General features: G+C 39.2%; 2 protein-coding genes across 3 annotated transcripts; both read left to right on the top strand.

Moving 5' to 3' along the window:
- The first annotated feature begins 365 nt into the window (after positions 1-365).
- Positions 366-6362, top strand: LOC122091152 (sm-like protein LSM5). 2 transcript variants are annotated; one of them, XM_042660993.1, is made up of 4 exons: positions 366-524; positions 652-775; positions 5744-5816; positions 6092-6362. In XM_042660993.1, exons 1-4 carry the CDS (start codon positions 491-493, stop codon positions 6122-6124), a joined length of 264 nt encoding a protein of 87 aa, XP_042516927.1. In that variant the 5' UTR covers positions 366-490; the 3' UTR covers positions 6125-6362. The 2 variants fall into 2 exon arrangements, with proteins under 2 accessions (XP_042516927.1, XP_042516926.1); XM_042660992.1 differs by having other exon boundaries at positions 371-524; positions 625-775.
- Positions 6363-10134: 3772 nt separating this feature from the next.
- LOC122091562 lies at positions 10135-11169 on the top strand. Its single transcript, XM_042661572.1, has 2 exons — positions 10135-10597; positions 10721-11169. The coding sequence occupies exons 1-2, from the start codon at positions 10135-10137 to the stop codon at positions 11167-11169; spliced, it is 912 nt and encodes a 303-aa protein (XP_042517506.1).
- Positions 11170-25173: the final 14004 nt, after the last annotated feature.

Here is a 25173-nt window from a genome sequence, read left to right as displayed (position 1 = left end):
AACTGAAACTCCAGAACCATGAACTAAACTGAGTATCCAATACAGGGGAGACGATATTGAACAGAGTGCGTGTAGATATACCAAAATGTGTGATTGGACCCAACGGTAGTGACAAATTGACGATGCTAAGGGCTTTGAATCGGCTTTGGGAATCGTCGACTAAAACTGTGTTTCTTGACGACAAGGATATCTGTGATTTGGATGTGCTGAGTAGGAAGGGTAGTTAGGTCTTTTTAATTTCAAAATTCACACTAATGAAAATGGTGTTCGCTTTTTGGGTTTAAATATAAAAAACGAAACGACAGAGGGGTTATGTAATTGGGGCAAAGGCGAGGGTTGGTGGATATAAATATATATATATATTTTTTTTTTGGGTACAAACGTCAGAAAACCACTTCCCCTTTATTATTGAACAGTTCGGGAAGAGAACCCATCAGGCTCCCGTGCATAAACAGCTTTGGAATTTGGAGGGAAAAAGGACTACGGAGCAATGTCGAACAACCCTTCCCAACTCCTCCCATCAGGTACGTCTCTGTTAATCTCATCGACTTCTTTGCACGCTTCTTCCACGACTGCTTACTGAATTGATGAACCTTTACATCTGAATGTTGTTTTGCTTGCAAGAATTTGATATATGGATTGGGGTTTCAGAGTTGATAGATCGATGCATAGGGTCCAAAATATGGGTGATTATGAAGGGTGATAAGGAGCTGGTTGGAACCTTAAGGGGTTTTGATGTTTATGTTAATATGGTCCTTGAAGACGTTACTGAATAGTAAGTACCTATTCTTCTCCTTTCTTTTCTTTCGTTCTATAATGGAAAATAGGATTTTTTTTTTTTCTATTTTGGATTGTGTTTTATGTTTCCTTTGCTGAAGGTTCCGTATGATGAAGTTCCACTTAATGTCTATAAGTTAGACAACCTGTTTGACGATTCAGTGTTGTGTTAAAGCATGTATGGGACTGTGTTTGGATTTTGTTTGTCTGCTTGAGCTTTTTCCATGGTTTCACGAATATTTTTTATATTTATATTCTTAGTTTATTTACCCTTTTTTCATTGGAGATTGTGTTTTAGAATCTGCGAAGAGACAGTAGCATTGTTGTGTGATTCATATTTTAAGGCAGGAAAACACAAATTACATCGAAATCTGTTAGGGTCATAGACAAGCCCATAGGCATTCCCCATATTTTAACATTTCCACTGTGTTTCACCTTGGATTGACTGGACATTTCAAACTATCCCAGTGAAATTGCCACGATGGACCCTTTTTTCCTTTTTGGGTGGGTCTGTTACCTTTCTGTAGTACTTATAGTCCAAGTCTTGCATATTTGCAATTTTTTGTTAAGTGTAAATATGTTTATACTTCTTGCCAGGCAATGCAATCTGTTTTTTGCAGCTCCATTGTCTTCAGTCTAGCTTCAATATGTGGGGTTTGTCCTCCTCCATCTGCAGGCTTATTAAGCCGTCATAACTCATAGCATTTGCTTATTCAGACATCATAAACCTTGCAACTGCCGAATATGTTCACTGTAGTAAGAACTTCTAATGGAAGAGCAGACTATAATATCTGGATTTTCTATTAAATCTCAATTTTAAGCTTTCTTGAGTGCTCAACTTTTCTACTTCTTGGAAAGCAACTGGGTAGGCGTCTTCTAGGATGGTATTTTGGCATCAGTCATTTGATACCAAAGGATTTTACGTTCCAGAATGACTGCTACATGTGTTTGGAAGGTGCAGAGTTTGTCTTCACATTCTCTTTAACTGCCCTTGTGATTTTAAGTTTTGGATTGTGTGGTTGAATATTTTTGGTTCTTTTTGTTTATGCCAAATGAGCCCAAAGAGCTTTAAAGAGGATGGTCATTGCAGGGTTTGTGGTAAAAGGAGAACACATTGGCTCTTATTCTGGTGGCAGCATTATGGAGCTTATGGCCTGCTCCAAATGGTAGAGAGTTTGATAGCTTCATCCATCCAGCATATCAGGTTGCACACACACCAGGGAGTTGAGCTTTTGTTTCTTTGGGTAGGGGTGGAGGTGGAGGTGGTGGTGGGAGGTGGCATATCTATATGAAAGCATTTAATAATCTTACGAAGTGGTTTCTCTCCTTGGTTGGGTGCCTTGGATAGTATAGGCAAGCTTTGTGCATTATCTCCTTTAGTGATCTCTCCTTAGGCATACATACATGCACATTCTAGGACTAGTACAACAATGGGCTATTAGTCTATTTCATATAACCGCCTCAGTGTTTTCTCATCATATCCTGGTTTTACTTTAGAATTTTATCAAAATTACGAACCTATAAAATCTGGACCTGATGCGTTGCATTTTTGTTTAGTGCCTTTGCTTCAAAGGGATGTATTGATGAATTGTTGTGACAATACCAAAACTGGTTAGATCAGTATCTGAGTATAGAGGAGCGAAGAGAAGAAGAAAAGAGAGAGAAGAAAGGAGGAGATAGAACTAGGAGAAAACCCAGATGAGGGTCTGTGTATGTAGTATCCCATGAGCAAGGCAGTATATCATATATTGTGAATGACTCGGGGTCATGATTGAATACGATGCAAAAGTAATAAAAGACCCCCCACTGTACTACTTGCTCACATGGCTTAAACATCACCATAAATAATGAACAGCACCATGTATCGTCAAGTCACCATACTTATTAAACAGCACCATGTATCGTCAAGTCACCATACTTATTAAACAGCACCATGACTAGAATCTCAATAGTGTCTATTTTTGGATCATCTATGTGTAGGGTAGACACGTAGACTGAACCTTAATGTTCTATAAATCATAGTTGTCACGGCATCTAGGTGACCAAGGCGTTGGAGAGGGGCTTGGACGCAAGGTGACCTTGGACGCCAAGGCAACCGCCTAGGCTACACCTTGAGAACTATGCTATAAATGCATTTAATTGTCTACCACTCTACCAATAGGCATTAATCTCTTTAAACTATTATTAATGGTTCTTTTACCTATGTAATGGTTCTTAGTTCTGTTTTGGATCCTATCCTATCATTTTTTAAGGAGTTCCAATTAAAATTTATGTTTTTACCATCATTTTCATGATTTCGAGTTTTAACAATTTCTCGTGTCTCACACTTTCCTAGGCCAGGGGATTAATAAGTCAACATTTTACCATTGTTTCCAATTCGATTCCGATTCAAATTCTTGGAATTGGCCAGGAATTAGTGTGTGTGTGTGTGTGTGTGTGTGTGTGTGTGTGTGTGTGTGTGTGTGTGTGACTATACCTGGCTTCACCACCACCCAATCTAGGCTTTTCACCACCTGGGGTTGCTGTTGATTCACCGCAGTAGCATGCATCTCCATAGAGAACAACTCCTTGGAAGAATAGTAAGTCTTAACCAAGTAGCGTACAACTTAATAAGATAGCAACTCCTTGGAAGATCTAGTTGCCATAACACAAATAGGAGATGAGACAAAACCAAAATTGAATCTTAATAGTTTCTAATGAATTTGCAACTAAATTTATTACAAAAATAAAAATTAACTACTTAATCCCTTATAGGACCTAAATCCCTGATGTTTGAGCTTATAGAATGAGCCCATTACAATAGATTTCAAAAATACTAAGCTCATGGCCCATATAGCCTATTGGCACTCATTTTAAGCCTAACTTAAGCCAAACTTGAACTATAGGTTCAGTTCGGGGCTATAAATTAAACCAATCCAAAACAACAAGCCCATCTTCTCTTCTGAAGTTCTGATATGTGCACAAAAGAGGGAGATAAGAAAAAATAAGGAAAGAAAATAAAATAAAAATAAAGATAGAAAATATAAGAGAAAAGATAGGGGAAAGATTTAACTATACGGACCAAGCTCCTACCTTTAACTCAAAGAGTTTAATTAGATTCAAAAGTCTATCTCCATTATTGCTTCATAGCTATTTAAGGATTACAATAAAGAGTTGTAACAGCTCCCGCCTCTTAATAACCGAACACATACCTCTCCCAATACCGTGTAACTCTTCCAAACTAATTACCACAATAATAATTACTTCCTATAACTAACCCCAACTTACCACGTATAACATACTACAATTAAATATTACAACTAATTTAAATTAATTAGCACATAACATCTTCATTATGGAATTCTGCATCAACACTCCCTGAATTAAAAAAAACTCAACCTCAAGTTTTTTGCAGTGATGAGGGGGAAACCATATGTGAGTAGCATCTTTGACCATCCCCATACAAAATTCTGATTGTGTACAGATAGTAGGAATAAAGTCCCAACCTTGGGGTTTCTCTCATCAAATAATTGAGGTATTAACACGAACAACATCATGATTGTTGACGGTTTATTCTAGAGTGTCCTTGACTCCGTCCTTGCGCTTGGCCTCGTCTTCCGACACTACGTCAACCTCTTCAATGTAGGCCTGTACGGTAGGATCTTCAAGCCCATTTTCTCTTGTTGGAAATCTGCATCACATATTAATGATAGTGAGCGGGATAGGCATGCGGGGCCGCAGGCTAGCAGGCGGCACCAATTGGGGCACGGGACTGGGCATCATACAGGAGGGGCAAGGGGTCATTTCAAAGGGGGGAAAGAGAGAGATAGACACAACGCCCACTAGTGTGTGGCATGCCCAGACTTTTCCCTTAATGATATTATGCTCTTTCTTAAGCAAGCTTTGGCAATTCTTGGAGCCGCTACTTGCATATATTTTATTGAATCCTGAAGTCAGCAGATGAGTTATATACCCAATTTTCATAATGAAGTGAATCAGAAGCGGGTAGTAGAACTCAATCTGCTAATTTGAAATGCATCTTTATCATCTTACCACCACTTTGTAGTATGGATTATATTGGTAGCAGAAGAAGTAAGCAAATTAGTCATGGAGCCTGCTTCTGATTAGGATCTGCATATTTTGTGACTTTTGTCTGCTACTAATATGCAGTTTTTTGAGTTAATTTCATTGGGGTGGGGTGAGGGGAGGAAATGAATTTAAGACAGTTCTTGCTCTCCCTTTATTCGAGGGTGCTCTCATTTCTTCAGCTGGAGTCTTCGGGGGCCGGAGGCCCGGAACTTTAGGAAGGACCCTTGAAGAATATTGCCAGGAGTTCATCAGATTATTTCTCATCTTTCTCTGGATCCGGATAAATTTCAGGAGGAAATCCTGACAGCTCTGGAAGCTGGAAGCTGGAAGCTTACTCAACTGGGATATTCCCATTCCAGAAGGACAAACATGGAGAGAATTAGCTAGTGGCTAGTGCTTGCGTAGGCTATGATGCAGATCTTACGGCTCCTAATGAGATGAAACTGTTGCCTTGGCATCTTTTATATGAAAATCTATAAGATTGGTGTATTTCTTTCAGTTATATCACCCATTTGAAATGACGATATGTATACTGTTTTTCTCAGTTTTCTTCTGGAAGAAATATTAGTTATTTAAGTACAAGAGGATATGATATGCATGTGGTAGCTTTGGTTTTTTATTTTTTGGCTTACCCTCATTTGGTGGCGATTTTACTTACCACTTATTTTGGTTGTCCTCAGTTCTCACTAAATTATTATCATTTGCCCCTCGAGTGTTGCAATCACATAATTTGGTTGGAATCCACCCTTCTAAGAATGTTTGTTGTTGCTTTATCAAAAATTTTGCCATTTTCTACCCCTGTTTTGTTCATCGTTGCTTCTTCAAATCTGCAGATGTTGGAAGATTGATCTTCGTTTTCACAACTATCCGTAATTTTATATATTTAACATTGTTACAGTGAGATCACAGCTGAAGGTCGAAGGATAACAAAGCTTGATCAGATTTTGCTCAATGGAAACAACATTGCTATTGTAAGTTAAAAATGATGTCCTCGATGCTTTGATTGTACATAACATTTACTTTCTTTGGATTATACACTAGTGGCATGTTTTGAGACTTCGAGTTTCAAATGTAATTTGCATGGGATAATTCCAATTTACCACACATCTCTCTCTCTCTCTCTCTCTCTCTCTCTTTCTCTGTTGTTATTTTAGATTTCTTGACTCAGTTTGATGCGATTTATTTGAGTTCGATGCATTAAAAAACTACGTCTTTAAAAGGATACTGACTACTTGTTTCTATGCAGCTTGTTCCTGGTGGTTCTCCTGATCCAGAATGAAGGATGTGGGTCATTTCTTCTTGGCCTCCTTTGTTGATTTCCACGTGATGGATCGTGGTCTCATGTTTTGTGAGAATTTGAAGATCTAAGATTTCCTTAGACTTCATACTCGGTCGTTAGCTTTAAAATTCTAGATTTGACGTGGTTTGATCAAATAGAAGAGGATGCTATCATCTTTTCTTGTGACAATTGGATTAGATTCAAACACTGAAATAGCATCAACTTGGTTTTTTCTTTAGATTTTATACATTTAGTTGGTACAAATTAGACTATTTTGGCCACTAGAGGCCAGATTGATTCGGCAATTGACAAGTAGGTTTTTTTTTTTTTTTTTTTTTTTTTTAATGGGAAAGAAAAATTAAATTAGAAAAGCTGCATCAAAGTTTCATTGTTCGGGGTACAAATAGATATATTATATCTCCTAGTCAACACATTGAGAGGTGGAAGTGTAGAAACGCAACCCTAAAACGATGCAGAAGATAATGGAAAAACAAAACAAACAATGCACACAGATTTTACGAGGTTCGGCAAGGTTGCCTACGTCCCCGGTGAGATGAGATCCTGCTTCACTATCAATGGAGAATAGGGTTACAACGCTCTTCCTCACACTTCTCCGTATTGCTTGCATTACAGAGAAAGAAACCCTCGTTACAAATATATAGCGGAAAAAACCCTAATCCGGATCAAATTACAATTTCCAACCTAATCCGGACCGCCGTCCTGGCTGTCTAGGTGCTGCACCAGTACTCCCTGGATTAAACTGCGACGGAATACAAGACATCATACACCAACAGTAAGTTGGTCAAATCAACAACCAGTTCATTCTTAGGCCTGAGCAGAAGAGTGATGTTAGAAATGGTATAATATACATCCAAAAATCGAGAAATTGTTCTCCAAGGCCATGAAGTGGTTGTAAGGTTAAAAAAAGGCCATTAAGTTCTTCAGAATTTGTCCACTCCTCTTTTATCTTCCATCCTTTGAGGTGTGCTTGTTGAACTTCGATGAGAACTCCATGGCTGGTGTTTCAATTGAATTCCTTATCATCAAGTAATTGGTTCTGAACAAGAGACGTTCCCCCTTTTATAAGAAGTAGGTTGTCCATCCACTCATTTTGAGATTCAAACTCTTAAGACAGAAATCATTAAAATAAAATCAAGTTTGGGAACAATTGACACTGAGGGGAAGAAGGGGTAAGTTATTATACCATTATACCACCATAGAGCTGGAGAGAGAATTTTGTGGGGATTTAGTTTTTCATGGTTAAAGATAATTTTGTTTCGATGATTCCAAATAAAATAACAAAGAATGATCGGCATGGAAAAGAAACTTATTTGATTGTCATTAGGAACAAGATTAGAATTGAAACATAGCATTAAAAAAAAAATCAAAAGGACGAAGCAGAAAAACGTTCAGTAATTAACCCTGAGGGCAAGTAGCCCAAATCCATTTAGTAAACTCGCAAGAGAGAAAAATGTGCCATAAGGACTCGGGTGATCTTGGTAGAAGGCACACAACTGATCAATTTGCTTCTATTTTCCCAAAAATATCCTTCTTGAGGATCCCTCCATTGCAGTGTCTCTAGAAGAATATCTTAAATTTCGGATGTACAGGGAGTTTCCATCAAAATCGCCACCAGTGTGAGCAAGGTAAGGAGCAAATACACATATTGGAGCATCCAATGGGAATAGTACTCAAAGATGCATTTAAAAAATTTACAGCCATTTTTAGTGGCAAAACTCCATTTTTTGGAGAGGTGACACCACCATGCATCAGGTCAAGGAGTTTTAAAATGTCAGAAACATTTGACAAGTGTGGGAAAGAAGCAAGGAGGATAGTAATCCAAGATTCATTCCACAAATCAGTGTTGCACCCATCACCGGTGTTACATCGAATCATTTTTGAAAGGGTGGCTAATATGTTTACAATACTATTCCATGTGACAGAACCTCTTTTCTTCAGGCTATGTTTGGTTGGAGGGGGAATTAAAGGGAAAGGAAGTGAAATTTTCATACTTAAAAGAGAAATATATGTAATCATTACTCCATGTGATTTTAACATTAACTTCAAATCATTCCATATTTGGTTTTAAAATTTCACTTTACTTTGCATTCAAAACCCTTTGCTATGATATGTAAAATAAAAATTACATGTAAAATATATCATTGCTAAATATGGCTAAAAAATCCAAGTAATTTATATAATCACATGGGATAATGATTATAAACGTTACTTTTTAAAGTATGAAAATTTCACTTCCCTTCCTTTTAAATTCCTATTGCAACCAAACGGAGCCTCAATGTAATGGGGGTGAAAAGGAAGTCTATTAGGAAAGTAATTGGATGACAAACTTAAGCCACAAATAACCCCTTTCACAAACAAGTCGCTACCCCAGTTTAAGGAGAAGAGCCTTATTCTAAATTTCAGAGAATCTTAACCCCAATCCCCCATGGATTTAGGGGTAAAAACCTTATGCCAACTAATGGGATGCAATTTCCTAACTCCATAAGGGTTACCATTCTAAAAGTTCACATAAATAGAATCTTTCGATTTTAGAGTTTTTAGAACCTTTTTCGGGTGCCTGGAATTTTAGACCTTGCTGCATATGTTAGACCATGCATGGGATCGCTTTGATTCTCTGTTTTCTAGTCAACCCCCCCCCCTTTACTTGTTCTTTGTCCTATACATAGGCTATGACCAGCTGGAATGGGGTTAGGTGTTTCTGAAAAAATCAAAAGAGTAAGTGAGGTTCGATGGCTCTTAAGTTGGATATGTCAAAAGCCTATGATCGGTAGAATAGGTTATTTGCATGGTCTTTTCAAATCTTTAGTTAGTCCCAAATTGGTGCGACTTGGTAGGTTATCTAGTTTCAATTGCGAGGAAGTTGCTTTGGTTGTGCAGAGCCAACGAGGGCAGTACATTTAGAATGTCCATTGAGTCCTTGTTTATTATTGCAATGGAAGGTTTGTCTCGATTGTTGGATGTCTATATAGATATATATATATATATATATATATATCTTTTATGGAATTAAGAGCAATAGGTTTTGTCCAGTAATTTCTGATTAGTTATTTGTAGATAACACTTATGCTTTGTAGAGCTACTCAGAGTGATATCATTACCTCATGTCTTGTTTCCTATTTCATATTAAAATTTGTCACCAATTATATTCAAGAAGTTTAAGATAAACAACCAAAAATTTTGAAAAAAAGAGAATCTTGTTTCACTAGAAAGACTTTCCAACGAATTATGTAACCAAACACATCATAAAGGAGGAAAACTTGGTGTGTAGACATATTGATACTTCATATACAAGTGAGATTAACAGCATACCTGCTCTGAGAACATGCACACAGGGGACGATCCTGGAGGTGGCCTCCCACCGGATCGGGGAAGGCAACTCCGGTTAACAGACTTTTGGAAGCCTCCGTCATCCTTGGAGCAGGCTGCTTCTGATGGGGGAAAGGATCCTCCCCTTGCAGCGAATAAATCTTTTGCCTCCATAGTTGGCTCTGATACTGAAGCATTTGAAAAAGGGGCTTCTCCTGAGAATCCTAGTACAAAATCATATGCTAATGTAGTGGGTAATTGTCCGTCAGTGGTGGATGATCTGCCAGATCCAGTTCCTGCAGAAGACTCAACCAAGGTGATCATCCCCCAGAGGCATACAAGGATCGTTTAAATAGGTATCGGTTTGCCCTGATTGGCAGGCTCAATTTTCGGTTGCTTTCCTTGGATGATGTTCACAAAGAAGCTCGTGAGAGGTGGAGACTCAAGGGTACAGTGAAGATGGTGCCCATGGGCAAGGGCTTCACAATTTTTCAGTTTGAATCGGAAGAAGAAATGGCTCTGATGTGGAGACGAAGTCCGATGAAGATAGGAAATCAGTTTCTCAGGTTTCAAAGTGGCATCCAGACTTCAACATACATGAAAAAATGATCAATAAGGCCCTAGTTTGGGTGCGTTTCCCTAATCTACAGCTGGAATATTGGCACGAGAAGGTATTACTAACCATGGCAAAGGCGGTAGGGAGGCCAGTTAGGTTTGACCAACGCACCAAGAATGTAATATATGGAAATTTTGCTCGGGTTTTGGTGGAGATGGAGGTGGCAGCCCCAAGGCCTGAAGAAATTCAAGTGGAACGCAAGCAACCTGGGACTGCGAACTTATTTGTTTTCAAGCAACAATTGATCTATGAGGACTCATTGCGGATATGTGGTTTCTGCAAAAAAAAAAGGGGGCACCAACTGAATGATTACCGAGAGAAGAAGGCCTATGATGAATGTCAGAACACTTTGGACAAGACTGGGATCCCAGGAGCAATGTATGGGGAAGATAGAGTCAACTCGGTAACGAGTAACTCACCTGGTCGAGCCATGCGTTTTTTGGAAAGAGATGATCACAATATTTCAAATTCCAATTTGAATTTGAATATTGCCTCTCATATCTCTCCTAGTACTGAAAGAGGGGAGACAGGTGTATCAACTCCTATAAATGACGTTTCTCGATTACCTAATGTGGAGGAAGGAGAGATTTTAATTTATTTAATTTACACAAATCCTTAGTCCATTCTGCACACTTTGGGTAACTTGGGATTAGATCATGTGGGGGAGAAATCAATTAAGGAAGCTTCTCTTGGTGAGGAGGTGCAGGTTAGGGAAGAAACAAATATGGAATCCTCTAATTCTGAGTATGAAGAGGTTTCCTCTGGCCCTGAGGTGGACCAATCCGGCTCTGACTCTAGCTCTAAGACTGGTTCGGAATCAGACCAGTCCAAAAATTTGAAGGAAGGGGAATTGAACCAGGTTGGTCCCACACCTGGTCTAGCAGTGCAACAGGAAAATCGTGTTGTAGCACCTTCTTCTCAGGGTGCATTGAGGGTTGTCACCCGTGCTAAGAGAACTGGGGTGATCCTAGGGGGTAACCGTGGAGGACTGGCAGGAAGGGGTGGTCATACCTCCTCCAATAAGGTGCATTTGGGCCCTCTGCAATTTCCATTGAGCAGAATGGAGGTTGCTCGTATGGGGGTACACGCTGTTGACAAATAGGCGGCCCTGGTAGAGAAAGGGAAAGAAGTGGGGGAGAGAAGGGTAAGGAGCAACAAAGGTGGTGGTCAGACCTCGAAGTTTGATAGGTCGGAAGGAAAAAACATGTAATCATGCAGATTTTCTATTGGAATATCCGAGGTGTTAAGAAGGCAGCAGCCTCCAGGGCGCTGCAATTTTTTCTCCGTGAGCACTCTCCTGATGTGGTGTGTATAGCGGAACCTATGGTGGATTCTGTGTCTTTCCCTTCAAATTTTTTCAATCGGTTAGGTTTCATGGCTAAGCTAATCCATAATTCTTGGCTTGACAAAGTGCCAAACCTATGGGTCGTTTGGAAAGACTCTCTTCAGAGGCCGGTTGTGCTACAGTCATCTGAGCAGCTGATTTCTGTTTCGATGATCTAGAATGGTCGTCAAGTATTGATTTCTATGATCCACGCCTCCTGTTTTAGGGTGGAGCGCAGAAATTTATGGGTGGTGTTGGGGACTGTAGCGACTTTGGCTATTCCATGGACTGTTGTGGGGGACTTCAATGCTACATTGTACTCCCATGAGAAGAAGGGTCCAGGCAGATTTAATGTGGGCGCCACGGCTGAATTCCAAGCTATGGTGGATGTTTGTGATTAGATTGGCGCTACTTCTCAGGGGGCTAAATTCACTTGGACAACTAATAGACATAGAGGGCATGTGGTGGCAGTTCTTGATAGATGTTTCTTCAATGCACAATGGCTGGATGTATTTGGCGTTTGTGGGCAGCAGGTTCTCCATAGATCGGTATCGGACCATGCTCCTATAATTTTCTCCTCTGCGGCGGCACCCAAACCTCAAAATGCTCTTTTTCGCTTCTAGCATTTTTGGATGGAGGAGGACTCTTTTGAGGACCTATGAGGGATGTGTGGTCTAGGGAGGTCAGGGGAGGTTCCATTGGCAGACTCGCTCAAAAGCTCAAAGTAGTGAAGGGCGCTCTTAAGGGGTGGGTGAGGCAGGTTTTTCCAAATATTGACGTGGCCCTAAAGGAAGCTTCAGAGGGGGTGGAGGAAGTTCAGAAAGTCATTGATCAGATGGGGATGTTTGATGATCTATATGCAAGGGAAGCAGAGGCTAAAACCAGGTTGTTGAAAGTGATGGAGATGCATGAAAAGTTTTGGGCTAAGAAGGCTCGATGTAAGTGGGTGAAGTTAGGTGACCGTAACTCAAAGTTTTTCCACCAATCGGTTAAGGTTCACCGTGCAAAAAACTGCATCCGTTCTTTGAAAAAACAAGATGGCTTGGTGGTCTCTGAGTCGAGGGAGATGGCAGAGTCTGTGGTCTAATTCTTTAAAGATTTTCACAAGGTTGATCATAATGTCCCTCACTTGGAGCTGCTGCAAGTCATCCCTAAAGAGGTGAACAGGGAAGACTCCTTAATCTTAGAAGCAATTCCTGGGAGGGAGGAGATTAAGTCGGTAGTTTGGGGATTGGACCCAAATAGCTCGCCTGGGCCCGATGGGTTTCTTGGAGCATTTTTCAAGCAGTGTTGGGAGATAGTAGGTGAAGATTTTTTTCGAGCAGTGATGGCATTCTTCCGTGGTGGGAAGCTTCCGAATGGGGTAAATAATAGTTTTGTGACTTTAATTCCAAAGGTGGAGGGAGCTGGTTCCTTGGATAAATTTCGGCCTATCTGTATGGCTAATTTCTTCTGCAAGGTCCTATCAAAGATTATGGCACAGAGGTTGGCTTGTCTTCTTCCCCGCTTGGTGTCAGATGAGCAAGGGGCATTTCAAAAAGGTAAGATTATCTCTGCAAACATTGGTTTAGCTTCTGAATTTACAAATTTGTTACATACTTCGGTCAGGGGTGGTGGAATGGGAATAAAAGTAGATGTGCAAAAGGCCTATGATACCTTGTCATGGGATTTCCTTTTCGAGGTTCTAAAGAAATTTGGATTCTTAGATGCATGGTTGGGCTGGATTTACGAAATTTTAATTTCTACTAGAATTTCTATTCTGTTGAATGGTGGTCCGGTTGGTTTCTTTGGTGTGGAGAGTGGATTGCGTCAAGGGGACCCAATCTCCCCAATGCTTTTTATTCTTACAGAGGAGGTGTTGTGCAGGGGCCTGAATGGCCTGTTGAAGGAGGGGAAATTAAAGGCTCTCCCCGGCCTGAATGACATATTTATCTTCATGAACGCTGCAACGAAGCATGTTCTCTGTTTAAGAGATTTTCTGCTCAAATACCAAGAGTTTTCTGGTCAAAGATTTAACTTGGATAAAAGTAAAATATTCTTTGGTAAAGTTGCGCCTCACCGGAAGAGATTTATTGCTGATTTTCTTAACATCCCCATTTGTTCTCTACCAACAAGGTATCTTGGGGTAGAGATCTTCAAAGGAGCTGTTAAGAAGGATAGGATACTACCTCTGATGGACAAGATAAAAGCTCGTTTGCAGGGATGGAGGGGCAAGCTGCTATCTATGGCGGGTCGTGTAGAATTGATTTGGTCTGTGATCTCAGGCATGCCAATTCTTAATTTTTTAGTTTATTGGTGGCCTGAATCTGTGATCAAAATAGTGGAGAGATGGATGAGAAACTTCCTGTGGTCAGGGGATATTCACACAGTGAAGAAAATCTCTATGAAATGGGAATAAGTGTGTAGGCCAAAGGCGGAAGGAGGTTAGGTATCAGAAGATTAAGGGATGTGAACTGTGCAGGGCTCAACAAACTTGTGTGGCAGATGAAACATGAAAAAACTGCCTTTAGTAGTTTCTTACGGGCGAGGTTTGTGGATGAAGGTGGAAATCTCAAGAAAGGGTATAAATCCTCCTCTGTGTTAAAAGGTATTGCCAAGATGTGGCACTTTGTCTCTGAAGCTGAGCGTTGGATGGTGGGAAATGGTGAAGATATATAATTTTGGCATGACCGATGGTTAGGTCCTCACTCAATTGCAGAGCTCTCTCCTCTCCCTCGTTCTCTTTTCCATAACATAAGTAAAGTTGCGGATTTCATTTGGGAAGGTAAGTGGTGTCTCCCCCAGGCCAATTCGGATTTCTTACGTAGCATATTCAAAGAAATCAGTAGTGTACCCCAACCGCTTGGTCAAAGGGACAGATGTTGCTGGTCTCTTTCCTCTTTAGGAGCTTTTTCCTTAAGGTCGGCATGGGAGGCATTGAGAAAGGATGCTCCAAAGGTAGGCTGGGCTAAGGTAGTATGGCGGACTGGTTTGCTGCCTCACCAATCGGTGTTTGGATGGAGGCTAATGCATAGAAAACTGTCCTATGATGAGATGGTGAAAAGTAAAGGAGTGCCGCTGCCTTCCAGGTGTGAGCTTTGCTACAAGGCGAGGGAGTCTTTCCTGCACTTGTTCTCGGAGTGTGAAGGGGCTGCTTATATTTGGAGTGCCCTTGCAAAGGTTTTCAGGTTTTCATGGCCGAATCAATGGACAGATTTTCCAGAGCATGTTACATGGTGGACCCAAAGGTCTAGCAATACTGGCATATCTCAGATATGGTTGGCGGTTTGATCCTTATTCCCTACTTTATATGGATGGAGAGAAACTCAAGGAGGTTCAGGGGAATGCATCGATCTTATGGCCAAATTTTCTCTCCAATCATGGATAGGCATAGGCTAGGGAAACAGGATAGAAGAAAATCTCTTCTGGATACAGAGAGATGCAATAATCTGAATATAGTGGTGCAAAGAAGAAGGATCAAGGAGTGCGACAAGTTTTTTGGCTTCCTCCAACGGTAGGATGGTGGAAACTAAACTGTGATGGCTCTTCTTTGGGGAATCCAGGGAATGCAGGAGCAGGTGGTGTAGTAAGAGATAGCAATGCTCAAGTAGTTTTATCTTTTAGCTCCTTTTTAGGTAAAGCAACGAGCTTCCAAGCTGAATTCCATGCTTTGATGGAGGGAATCGATAGAGCGAGAGAGAAGAAGTGTGAAGCTTTATGGATTAAATGTGATTCGGTATCAGTAGTCATTATGGTGCAAAGGGGGATGATCCCATGGTTTGTATGGCAAAAGTGGTCTGCTCTCATTTCCTACCTCAGGGGTATAGTTGGAAAATCACTCAGTGCTACCGGGAAGCCAGTTCGATAGCAGATTTTTTGGCACAGTCGGCAGCGAAGAAAGAGATGTCTTCATCTAATGTCATGTGGCCTCCAGAGGTACATCATTTCTTATCGGATGACGCGATGGATAGATCGCGGTTCAGATTTTATTAATCTTATGTTTTTTCCTCCTTATACTGCCTAGTTTCCTCCTTCTGTTGATGGCAATACTGAAGGTGGAGGAGGGTCCTAGGGTTGTGTTTGTATGCCTTTGATTTTGTTTTCTTTCCCTTGTTCTTCCTACCCTTGTACAGTTTTTTCTTTGGCTTTTAATATACAAGACATTTTAGCGGAAAAAAAAAACACATCATAAAGGACTCTATTTTCACAATCAAAACATACCTGGAGATTCCAGTGGAGGTTGAAAGTCCATCCAAATTTTGAACTGTTTCTTTGGAAAGTTTTGAACAGTGGGCTACTAGCTAAATATTGTCTTTCAACTTTCATGTCAATGGATGATAGATGCGTTTTTTGTAAATTGGAACCAGAAAGGGATTGGCCAGATCTTTTATAATGTGCTTTTGCTAAATGTCTTTGGTTTGCAGGTCCACTGAGGGTGCGGACTGAAGCCTTTTGAGCTTCTTCTCTTTCTAGTTTTTTCATTCCTTTCTGCTGGATCAATCCATATCCAAGTTAGATAGATTTATCTTGTTTCCTAGTGCTTCTATTACTTTCTATTTTTTTGTTTATAGAAAGGAATCCATGTGTTTTAAATGTGCATCCCCCTCCCTTTAGTAGACAATGTCTAATAGTCATTGGTGGGTAGCTGACTTGAGAATTTATTCCTCTTATGCTCAAAATGTACTCGTTGATATCAGCTCAATATGTGGAACTAAGTCAGGGTGAGGTAGGCCAAGGTCAAACTGCTGAACCAGCCTTATGGTCAAGGAAATGAACTAGGAGCAGCTCAAGGACTTACTACCACCAAATCCACATCTGTAAGTTGGCACCAAAAAACCGTTTGATAAGATTTCTATTGTCGAAAAAATAGCAGAAACAACTTTTCATGTTTCTAGAAACAAAAACGGATTTTTTGGGGCCCGTTTAATAACATTTCTGCCTTTTCTGTTTCAAGAAACGGTAGAAACATAAATTTCCATTTCTAGAAACAGAAAATGAATTGAAAGTGTTTGATGAGTCATGTTTCTGGAAATCAATAGAAACCACCGAAAGAATGGCCACGGGTCGTTTCCATAAATGGCGAAACAAGTTCTACTTGTTTTTCCTGGGTCGTTTTTTGAACCATAAATAGATAGAAATTTAAATTTCTATTTCAAAAAACAAGTGAAATGAAACAGTTTTATCAAACACTTTTTGTTCTGTTTTAGCCATTTCTGGACACAGAAATGGAAGGAACACGTTTCTTGCTGACATAATGCCACTAAAAACCCAATAGTATCATCAGATGCCTAAAAGGGAGAGAGGGTTCAATTGCTTCTTTTTAGGTTTATATAGTTGAGAGAATTATCAAGCACAACAACCTTTTTTCTATCAATTTTGTTTCTAGAAACAACGAAACAAGTCAGACTTGTTTTGTCAAAGTCGTTTCTAGAATTGTAAATAGGCATAAATTTTGATTTATGTTTCTAGAAACGGGTGAAACAGAACAACTTTATCAAACACTTTTTAGGATGTTTCTTCATCTCTGGGAACAAGAAAACGCAGAAATGGAACTTTGTCAAATGGTGCATAAGCGACTAGCTACCCATAGGCACTCTGAGAATTCTAGATAAAGAAGGAAACTCATTCACTACAAAGAGATCCACTCCTAGTCAAATATGTAACCTCTAAGCAGAACAGATCTTTCCTAAATAAGAAAGATTACCTAAAATGACTCATAATTGTTCTAAAAGGAATGGGAATCCCCCACTGGGATGTAAAGGGTTCCTACAATTGGAATTAATGCTCTCTATACACTCAAAATATAACTCTTATGCTTGGACCACCATGGTTGGACTCCTACTAGCATTAGGACATCTACCAAGTTGGGATTCTCCTTGACTGCCTCATTCCAACTATAAATACTCATGTAAGCCCCCTTCAAAAGGATCAAAACTTTTTTATCTACTTAGAAGTATTATTTGCAGAAATATCTGATTTAAGCATCATAGAGTCCCTACCGGACAACCCGACATTTACTCTCTTCTGTTTGTTATTTTGTGCATCAGAGAGTCCCTGGCGGGAAGCCAAGGATGATTTCCTACCGTAACAATTCCTTCCCTCGCTTTCCATGTATAAAAATTTATCTTGTTTGCTATTGCTTCTATTACTTTCTATTTCTTATGCCTAGCAAGGAATCAATGCGTTTTTTAACATGCATCTCCCTCCCTTCAGCAGGTGCTATCTAATTTTTATTGGTGGGTTTCTGACTTGAGAATTTATTCCTTCCCCTGTTCTCCACATTCCCCATCCCTAAATATGATGAATCATACAACATTGGCACCCATACCACCACCACCACCTTCTGATCTCCTACTCTTAGATCGTCAAGTACTTATCTCATCGGTTTACTTTCATTGTTTTCCTTCTTCCTATGGATGGGTGGATATCATTTTTAACATGATTTGGGCTTGTATGGAGTTTGCACATAGAGGATGTCAGCAAGAAGCACGAGCATGAGGACTTCTCAAGGGGTTGAGGGAGCACAAATGAGGAACTTTTTCCATGGCGGAGTGTGGTCCTACATGTGCACAAGGGCCAATGCAGCTGATCATTTTACCCCATGTGTTTGGTGCAAAGGCACATTCCCCCATAAAAAAAATTTCCCAAGAAAGTATAGAACATATTATTTACCCTTTTTTTATAAGTTGAGTTGGTTGGTGCTACTACTATTGTGGCATTGTCAGAAACGTCCAACCCTAAACCCCTCTTCAGTTCAATCAAATGAAAGTTGAACTCAATCTCAACATCGAAAACAACATGCCTACAATAGCACCTTCAAGATGGGCAATTAATCTGAACGATCGAGTTTTTCAAAATTCCCTTCACATCTACTCCTTTTGTACCACTGCACGGTAGTGGGGGAGTAATGGGTACTGTTTCAAGTATGGGTATTGTATCGGCGGTATTGGTCGTATTGTATTGATATCGATACCTGATATCTGATCGATCTGAATCAGTTACACATATTGTTTCAAGGGTAAAATAGTATACAAAACTGTATCTTTTTTTTTTTTTAAGGCAAGGGGCAAAAATGATCTATACGCATCACTTATATCTATGATAATGGGTGAGTGTAATGATGATAACTCAAAAGTCTAATCACATGGTCAACTTTAGCAGCTAAAGTGTGTCAAAATATAATCGAAACCATTTACTGGAATCAAAACCGATTGGTTATAACCGAACCGAATCACATCGTAGTAAATTGATCCAGTATTGGTTTTATAGGCCATAATTCTGATTTGGTTCGGTTCGATTCAGAATTGGAAAACCGATGGTTAACTGGTACCTATTATTAGAGACTTAAAGTGTTTTGAATTTTGATGGGTCTTTACAAAAAAAGGGGGGAAAAAAGACATAGTACTAACAGAAAAGGAAGTTTCACTTTCACACAATCTCACCTCTTGATTTTTTAATTTCTAGGATCATAGTTAATTAGTTATCATATGTATAGTCTTTTACATAGAAAGTATATTGTCCTTAGCAAAATAAAAGTATATTGTCCCGATTCTTTAGGAAATTTAGTATAGGCTAGCTATAGGATGCAAACCATTTTCTAAAATGACACTATTAACCGCAAGTAAACTGGTTGGGAATCGAATAACAAAAATCGATTAAAAACCTCTAAAATCGAAACTGGATGAAAACAATTCTGATTTCACCTTATTCCTATCCGGTGTGGTTTTAGTTTTACTTTATCAAAATGTAAACTAAACCAAAATCAAGCCGTATGACCAAAACTGCACCGTTTGACACCCTACTTTAGCTGCTCTTTTTTTTTTTTTTTTAGTAAATACTTTAGCTTCTACCTATTCCGACCAATTCCGTTCAAAGTTTAGAACAAAAATAAAAATCGATCCTGTCCTTTTTTCCATTTTAAACACGAACTGCCTAACGCTATGCTCTTCTTGTGGCCCGACATCTTGCGGTTGCACTATTACCCCTTCCCTAGGTTTTTGATAGAAATAATTCCTACCTCTTGTTGCAGCACCGGCGCCGGAGAAGGTTAACTCTCTCTCTCTCTCTCTCTCTCTCTCTCTCTCTCTCTCTCTCTCTCTCTCTCCTCAAAATTTCAAGCAGCAAGGATTAGGGCTTTTCCCAAATAATAAAGGATTTGAATTTAAACCCTGCGGACCAAAGCATTGCCCTGATTTGTTAGATTTTATCTATTTTTTTTTTCGAGGAGTCTATCTGGCCTTTTTTTTCTTGGCCGTTAGCTCCTATAAGAATTTGGTTTTTCTTCCAATTGCCTTTCAGTTTTTGTTTGGTTCTCTTGTGTCATTAACAATTCATTGCTCCTTGTTGCCACCACTTGTTGTATTGATGCTTGCCTTGGGGATTGCTGGTTCACTTTTTGTCGTGCATACCTTTAGTAGAAAAATGGGATTGTGTGAGCCCATACTGTGTTTTCCTAAGATTTTTGTTTTGTACTAATCCTTTGGGTATCACTGGAAAACATGACAACAAGTTTGTAGGCCTCCATTGAGAGAGAATTTACTTTTTCGAGAGTAGGAGAATCTTAATAGCTATCTAGATTCTTCAAGTTGTATTGAACCACAAAGGGATCGTTTGATAACGTTTCTAGAAATGAATTTCTACCGTTTCTGTGTCAAGAAATGACAGAAACAAAACAAAAAGTGTTTGATAACATGTTCCATTTCTATCATTTTTTGAAACATAAATAAGAATTTATAGTTATTTATGGTTCAAGAAATAGAAATGACGAAACAAGTTGAACTTGTTTCGCCGATTCTTGAACAAAAAATGAGGGCCATTTTAACCCCAAAACCCGACATTTTCCTTTGACAGTCGATGGTGCCCCATTCCCTCTGCTGTGAACACAACCTCCTCCATTGTACCACTCTGCAAAGATGCACCTCCCAGAGCATCGATTCCACTGATTTTTACCCTCATGAAGATGACTGGAGCACTCGTGAACCTTCATCATGTCTTCTCATCTGCCAAGATTCGTCACAGGGAGCTACAAATCGTACCACAAGTGAGTTGTAAAGGAAGAAAAGGGAGAAATACAAGAGAGGTGGTGTTGATTGAGCTTCCATCATGAATCGTGGTCGCACTAAGGAAAAGTTCAAGAACCCTAAGCCAACGATCTCTTCTCTATTCGGCAGGAACTTAAGCCAGCGATCTCTTCTCCATTCGACAGGCAAAATCTTCTCTCGATTTCGACAGAAACTCGTGATTCTTGTTGCAGGTTTATGATTCTGGTTACTAAAGGTTCTGAGTCTTGAATTTTCGGGCCCTAATTTTGTAGAAAGTTGTGGAAATAGGTATCTAGGGTTTATTTTGAGCCATTTTCGCTGCTGTCTTTCGACTACTACAGATCAGAGTGATTTAAAGCTGTATCTCGAAGATTGGTAAGGGGAACACCTGTAGGTAAGTGATTTTAACCATTATTGATTACACTCACCAATGTTTCTACTTCTTTGTTTCCATTATTTGGAATGATGTTTTTGTTATTTCGAATGATTTTTCTTTCTCTGCACAAGTACTTCTCTGCTACTGTGGATTTCCATGCGCATGAAGTTTATGAGTCTAGAGTAATTTTGTTTAATTTTTTTTGGGTTTTGTATTCTGCATTAGAAATTGGCGGCAGCAATTCTTTTTCCCCTGAGTTTCTTTTGGGTTCTGGTGATATTTTTATCTTTTGTTTGATACATTGTTGTGGTGTAGATTACCCTGCAGCACCATAGTTTCCTGTCATACTACCTCATCGGTGCACCTTATTGTTTGAGGTGTTCTTCGGCACTTGAAAATTGGTTTTTTTTTTATCTTTTTATTTTTTTTTAATCCAGCCATTGGATCTTTGAGATATTCCGGGATTCATCTCCCTTGACTAGACACATCATGTAGAAAGGTTTGTTCTTCATCTCGCCTTTGGATTGGTAGACCATAGAAGTTACTAAATTCTGAAGATTATGGAGGCATTCATCATCTGCCAATCCAATCATTGGATTTAGCAAATATTTGGGGATCTTTTCATCCATTATGGAGGCATTCTTGACCCCATTTTGAAGATCATACTATCAGAATCAGACAATTTTTTGTCTCCTTTACTAGTCATTGCATAATTCAGAAAATCATTTCTCCATTTTTTTAACATTGTGGATCAAGCAGGGGATCCCAGATGAGTGGAGATGTCACAAAAGCCAGGCTAAAGGAAGACCTTCAGTTTCAGCTTCAGTCCACAATGGACAATCTCTGTCATCTCTGCATATTCACCAAATTATTTGATGATTTTTTTTTCTACAAACATATGATTGAGTGATTTTATATGAAGATCGTGGTATTACACGGGTATAGACGTCCACATCTCTGTGATCCATTACCTCTTCTATGATTTATGAAATCCGTGTTTTCCTTAAACAAAAAGTAAGATGACTCATCGATTCCACTGATTTTCTTGTGTATTTGGAGCGTAATCATTGCTATCGTTGGTTGATCTTCCATCTTGTATCCACATATGATTTCCTTCTAGGGATCTCCATATATATTGAAGATTATGACATCTTTCATGTACTTCAAAGTTGACATTTTTTTAACCATGACTATTACTAACACAGTGAAGTAGTTAGAAATTGTGTTAATTTGGGTCATATATTTTTATTTCTGTCCGAAAGCACTGTATATGAAATTAGTTTTTCAATTATGTTCGCATTTGATTTTATATAACCTATGTTTGTATTGTACTTTTTACCTATTTGTATTTTTCTTCACACTATTCTTACTCAACAAAATAACTATGACGGACAGTTAAATTTTTTTCCTTCAAGTGCAAGTTCTACTCATCTTTATGCTTATGCTTGTTGCTTGTATTCTTTTACTTTTTCATGTTTCCTAATCATAAGTACCATTTTTTTGTGATTTTAAATAGTTTATTCTATAGAAAAATGTTTGCTTAAATCAATTATACATGTCCAGAGTTATGAGATCCCCAAGAACCCCTAACCCCAAAAGCACTACCATAATATGGAATGAAGCTGAACTAAGAGCATTTATCAATCATATGGTTGAGAATGTAAGGAAAGGATTGAAGACCAATTCAACGTTCACAAAGATTGGATGAGAGAATATTTGTAAAGGATTGGAGGCTGAATTCAAGCAACCATTTGCGAAGGAGCAACTTTGTAATAAGATGAACAAGTTACGGAAGGAGTATAACAGCTTTAGGCGGTTGTTGGAAACAACTGGATTCAGATAGGATGCAAATGCTCGAACTACAATAGCAGAGGATTCCATATGGGAATCAACTATTCAGGTATGACCATTTATTTGGTTTATATTAGGATGATAATTTACTACTTAAACAAACTGTTATGATTACATTATCAATTTTTTGTTTACAGGGCAACAAAGATTGGGCAAAGTATAGAAGAAATGGTCTTACTTGGTGGCCAGAGTTGTTAGAGATCTTCTCCGACTCAACTGCCCGTGGAGATAGAGGGTTTTCCCAATCTACTGTTGTTACTCTTTCGTCTACTAACCTTGCTAATGATAATGATGATTTTCAGGAGATTGATCCTAATGACAGTGACGATAGTAGCGGCACATCCGAAATATCTGCTCCTCCCAAGAGACAACTTGACAGGACTCCTACGAATCATAGGAAGAAGAGCCAGACAAGGGAAATCACGAACTCCACTCAGGACTTCAGAGATTTTGTGAGGTGGAGGATGGATAAGGGAAACCCCTTTGCAACTTCAGCCGTAGTCTGACCTCCTGATCCTATGTATGATGGGCCACATAGTATGATGAATTGCCAGAAGCTGCTGGATACTTTGGACGATATTCCATCGGAGTTGTATGTCTTGGCTCAGAAGAAGATACATAGTGATCCTGGTTGGCGCATGTCTTTCATGAAGGTCCGCCCGGATAGAAGGTCATGGGTGATAAGGCATCTGAAGGAGTTACCCTGAAGTGGAGCAATTGGTTTTAGTGAATGATTTTACATAAATATGGACTAGTTTTATGGGGGATTATTTATGACTGTTTACTACTTACATACTTTTCTACGTACTCTTTTTACTAATGGTTTCTGGTGTTCACACTTGACTTTTGGTGCATGGTTCTGGATGTTCTTGGATTGGTGTTTACCTTTTCTTACCTATTTAATACAAGATTATAGATATACTATAATATTGACAGGTAATGCATATGGCTATGGATTGAAGTCCTAACAGGATTGGTGTATGGTGACCTTAATTACTTGTTAAATGATGCTATATATATTAGCATATAGACAGTAATGCTATTAGGATTGGTGGACGCTTTTAAATGACACAGAAACTTTTGTTATGACATCATGGTAGGGATATTACTCAATCTTGCTAGTCAGGTTTATGGATTTGTTATATTTTTTTTATGACATCATGGTAGGAATATTACTTTTTGGTAAGGTAGTACTTGTGGTCTGTTGAATGTGGTCATAATTACAGGGATGTCAAATGATGCCGATACCAACATCATAGGGTCATCTAGTGATGACGATGATATGATTATATTATATCAGTTCCAAAACCTTCTAAGCACATATAGGATGTGAGAACCGTTGAATGATAGTAGTTACACAAGACCTATGATGGTAGCAGATATTCTCGCAGCCATGCAAACGTGTGCTATCGAGAGTTTAGGGTTGAACGACATGTATTCCTCAACCTACGAGATAGAATGGTACATAGAGGTTGGTTAGAGGACAGTCGTTACATTCGAGTTGATGAGAAGCTAGCAATGTTCTTATGATAGTAGGTCAAGGGTTGAGTAATAGACAAACACAACAAAGATTCAATCGTTTCGGATAGACGACTAGTGCTGTCTTCCAGACGGTATTGCAAGCTATGCTTCAGTTATCACTTGAGACAATCAAACCACCAAATTTTCAAGTGGTACCCCCAGAGATTGTCAACAATCCGAAATTCTATCCATATTTCAAGGTAACTGGCACCACATTTAAGTGAACAAAATTATTCGATGTTTCCACATAAATTTCATTGCACTGTACACAATTATATGGACTAGTCTATGTGGAATGAAAAATAGGATTGCATTGGTGCTATTGATGGCACCCACATAAGTGCCATCGTACCTAGGTCGAAGGAGACACGTTATCGAAATCAAAAGGGTGTGATCACACAGAATGTTATGTGTGCATGTTCATTCGACATGCGATTCACATTTGTGTATGTGGGTTGGGAAGGTGTGCACACGATGCAAGGGTGTTTGAGGCATCAAGAACCAATAATACCCTAGGGTTCCCTCATCCGCCACCAGGTACAAATATGTTATGAACTTATAGTTGTCCTTCCGTATATGTACGATATGAAATAGGTATCTAATACCATACATGTTTCCATAATAATTGAAGGCAAATATTATGCTGTTGACTCGGGCTACGCTAATCAATTGGGGTATTTGGTGCCATTCCGAGGACAAAGTATCACTTACAAGATTATGGTGAGGGTAGACTTGGGCCAAGAACAACTAAGGAATTATTTAATCACAGACACTCATCCCTGTGCAATGTTATTGAGAGAACATTCGGTGTCTTGAAAAATAGATTCCACATCTTAAGAAGTAGGAAGGCATACGATGTTGAAGATCAGACACAAATCGTGGTTGCTTGTTGTGATATCTACAATTACATTAAGGAACAAGCTATTGAAGATCAATTATTTAATGAGCTTGGAAGCGAACAACATGTTGATGACCCTATGAACCCTGACCCTTATACATACCATGCTTTGACAT

This window comes from Macadamia integrifolia, chromosome 10 (assembly GCF_013358625.1).
Source record: "Macadamia integrifolia cultivar HAES 741 chromosome 10, SCU_Mint_v3, whole genome shotgun sequence".
Classification (NCBI taxonomy): Eukaryota; Viridiplantae; Streptophyta; class Magnoliopsida; order Proteales; family Proteaceae; genus Macadamia; species Macadamia integrifolia.
The sequence above is the reverse complement of the archived record's forward strand: the minus strand, read 5'-3'. Positions and strand labels throughout refer to the sequence as shown.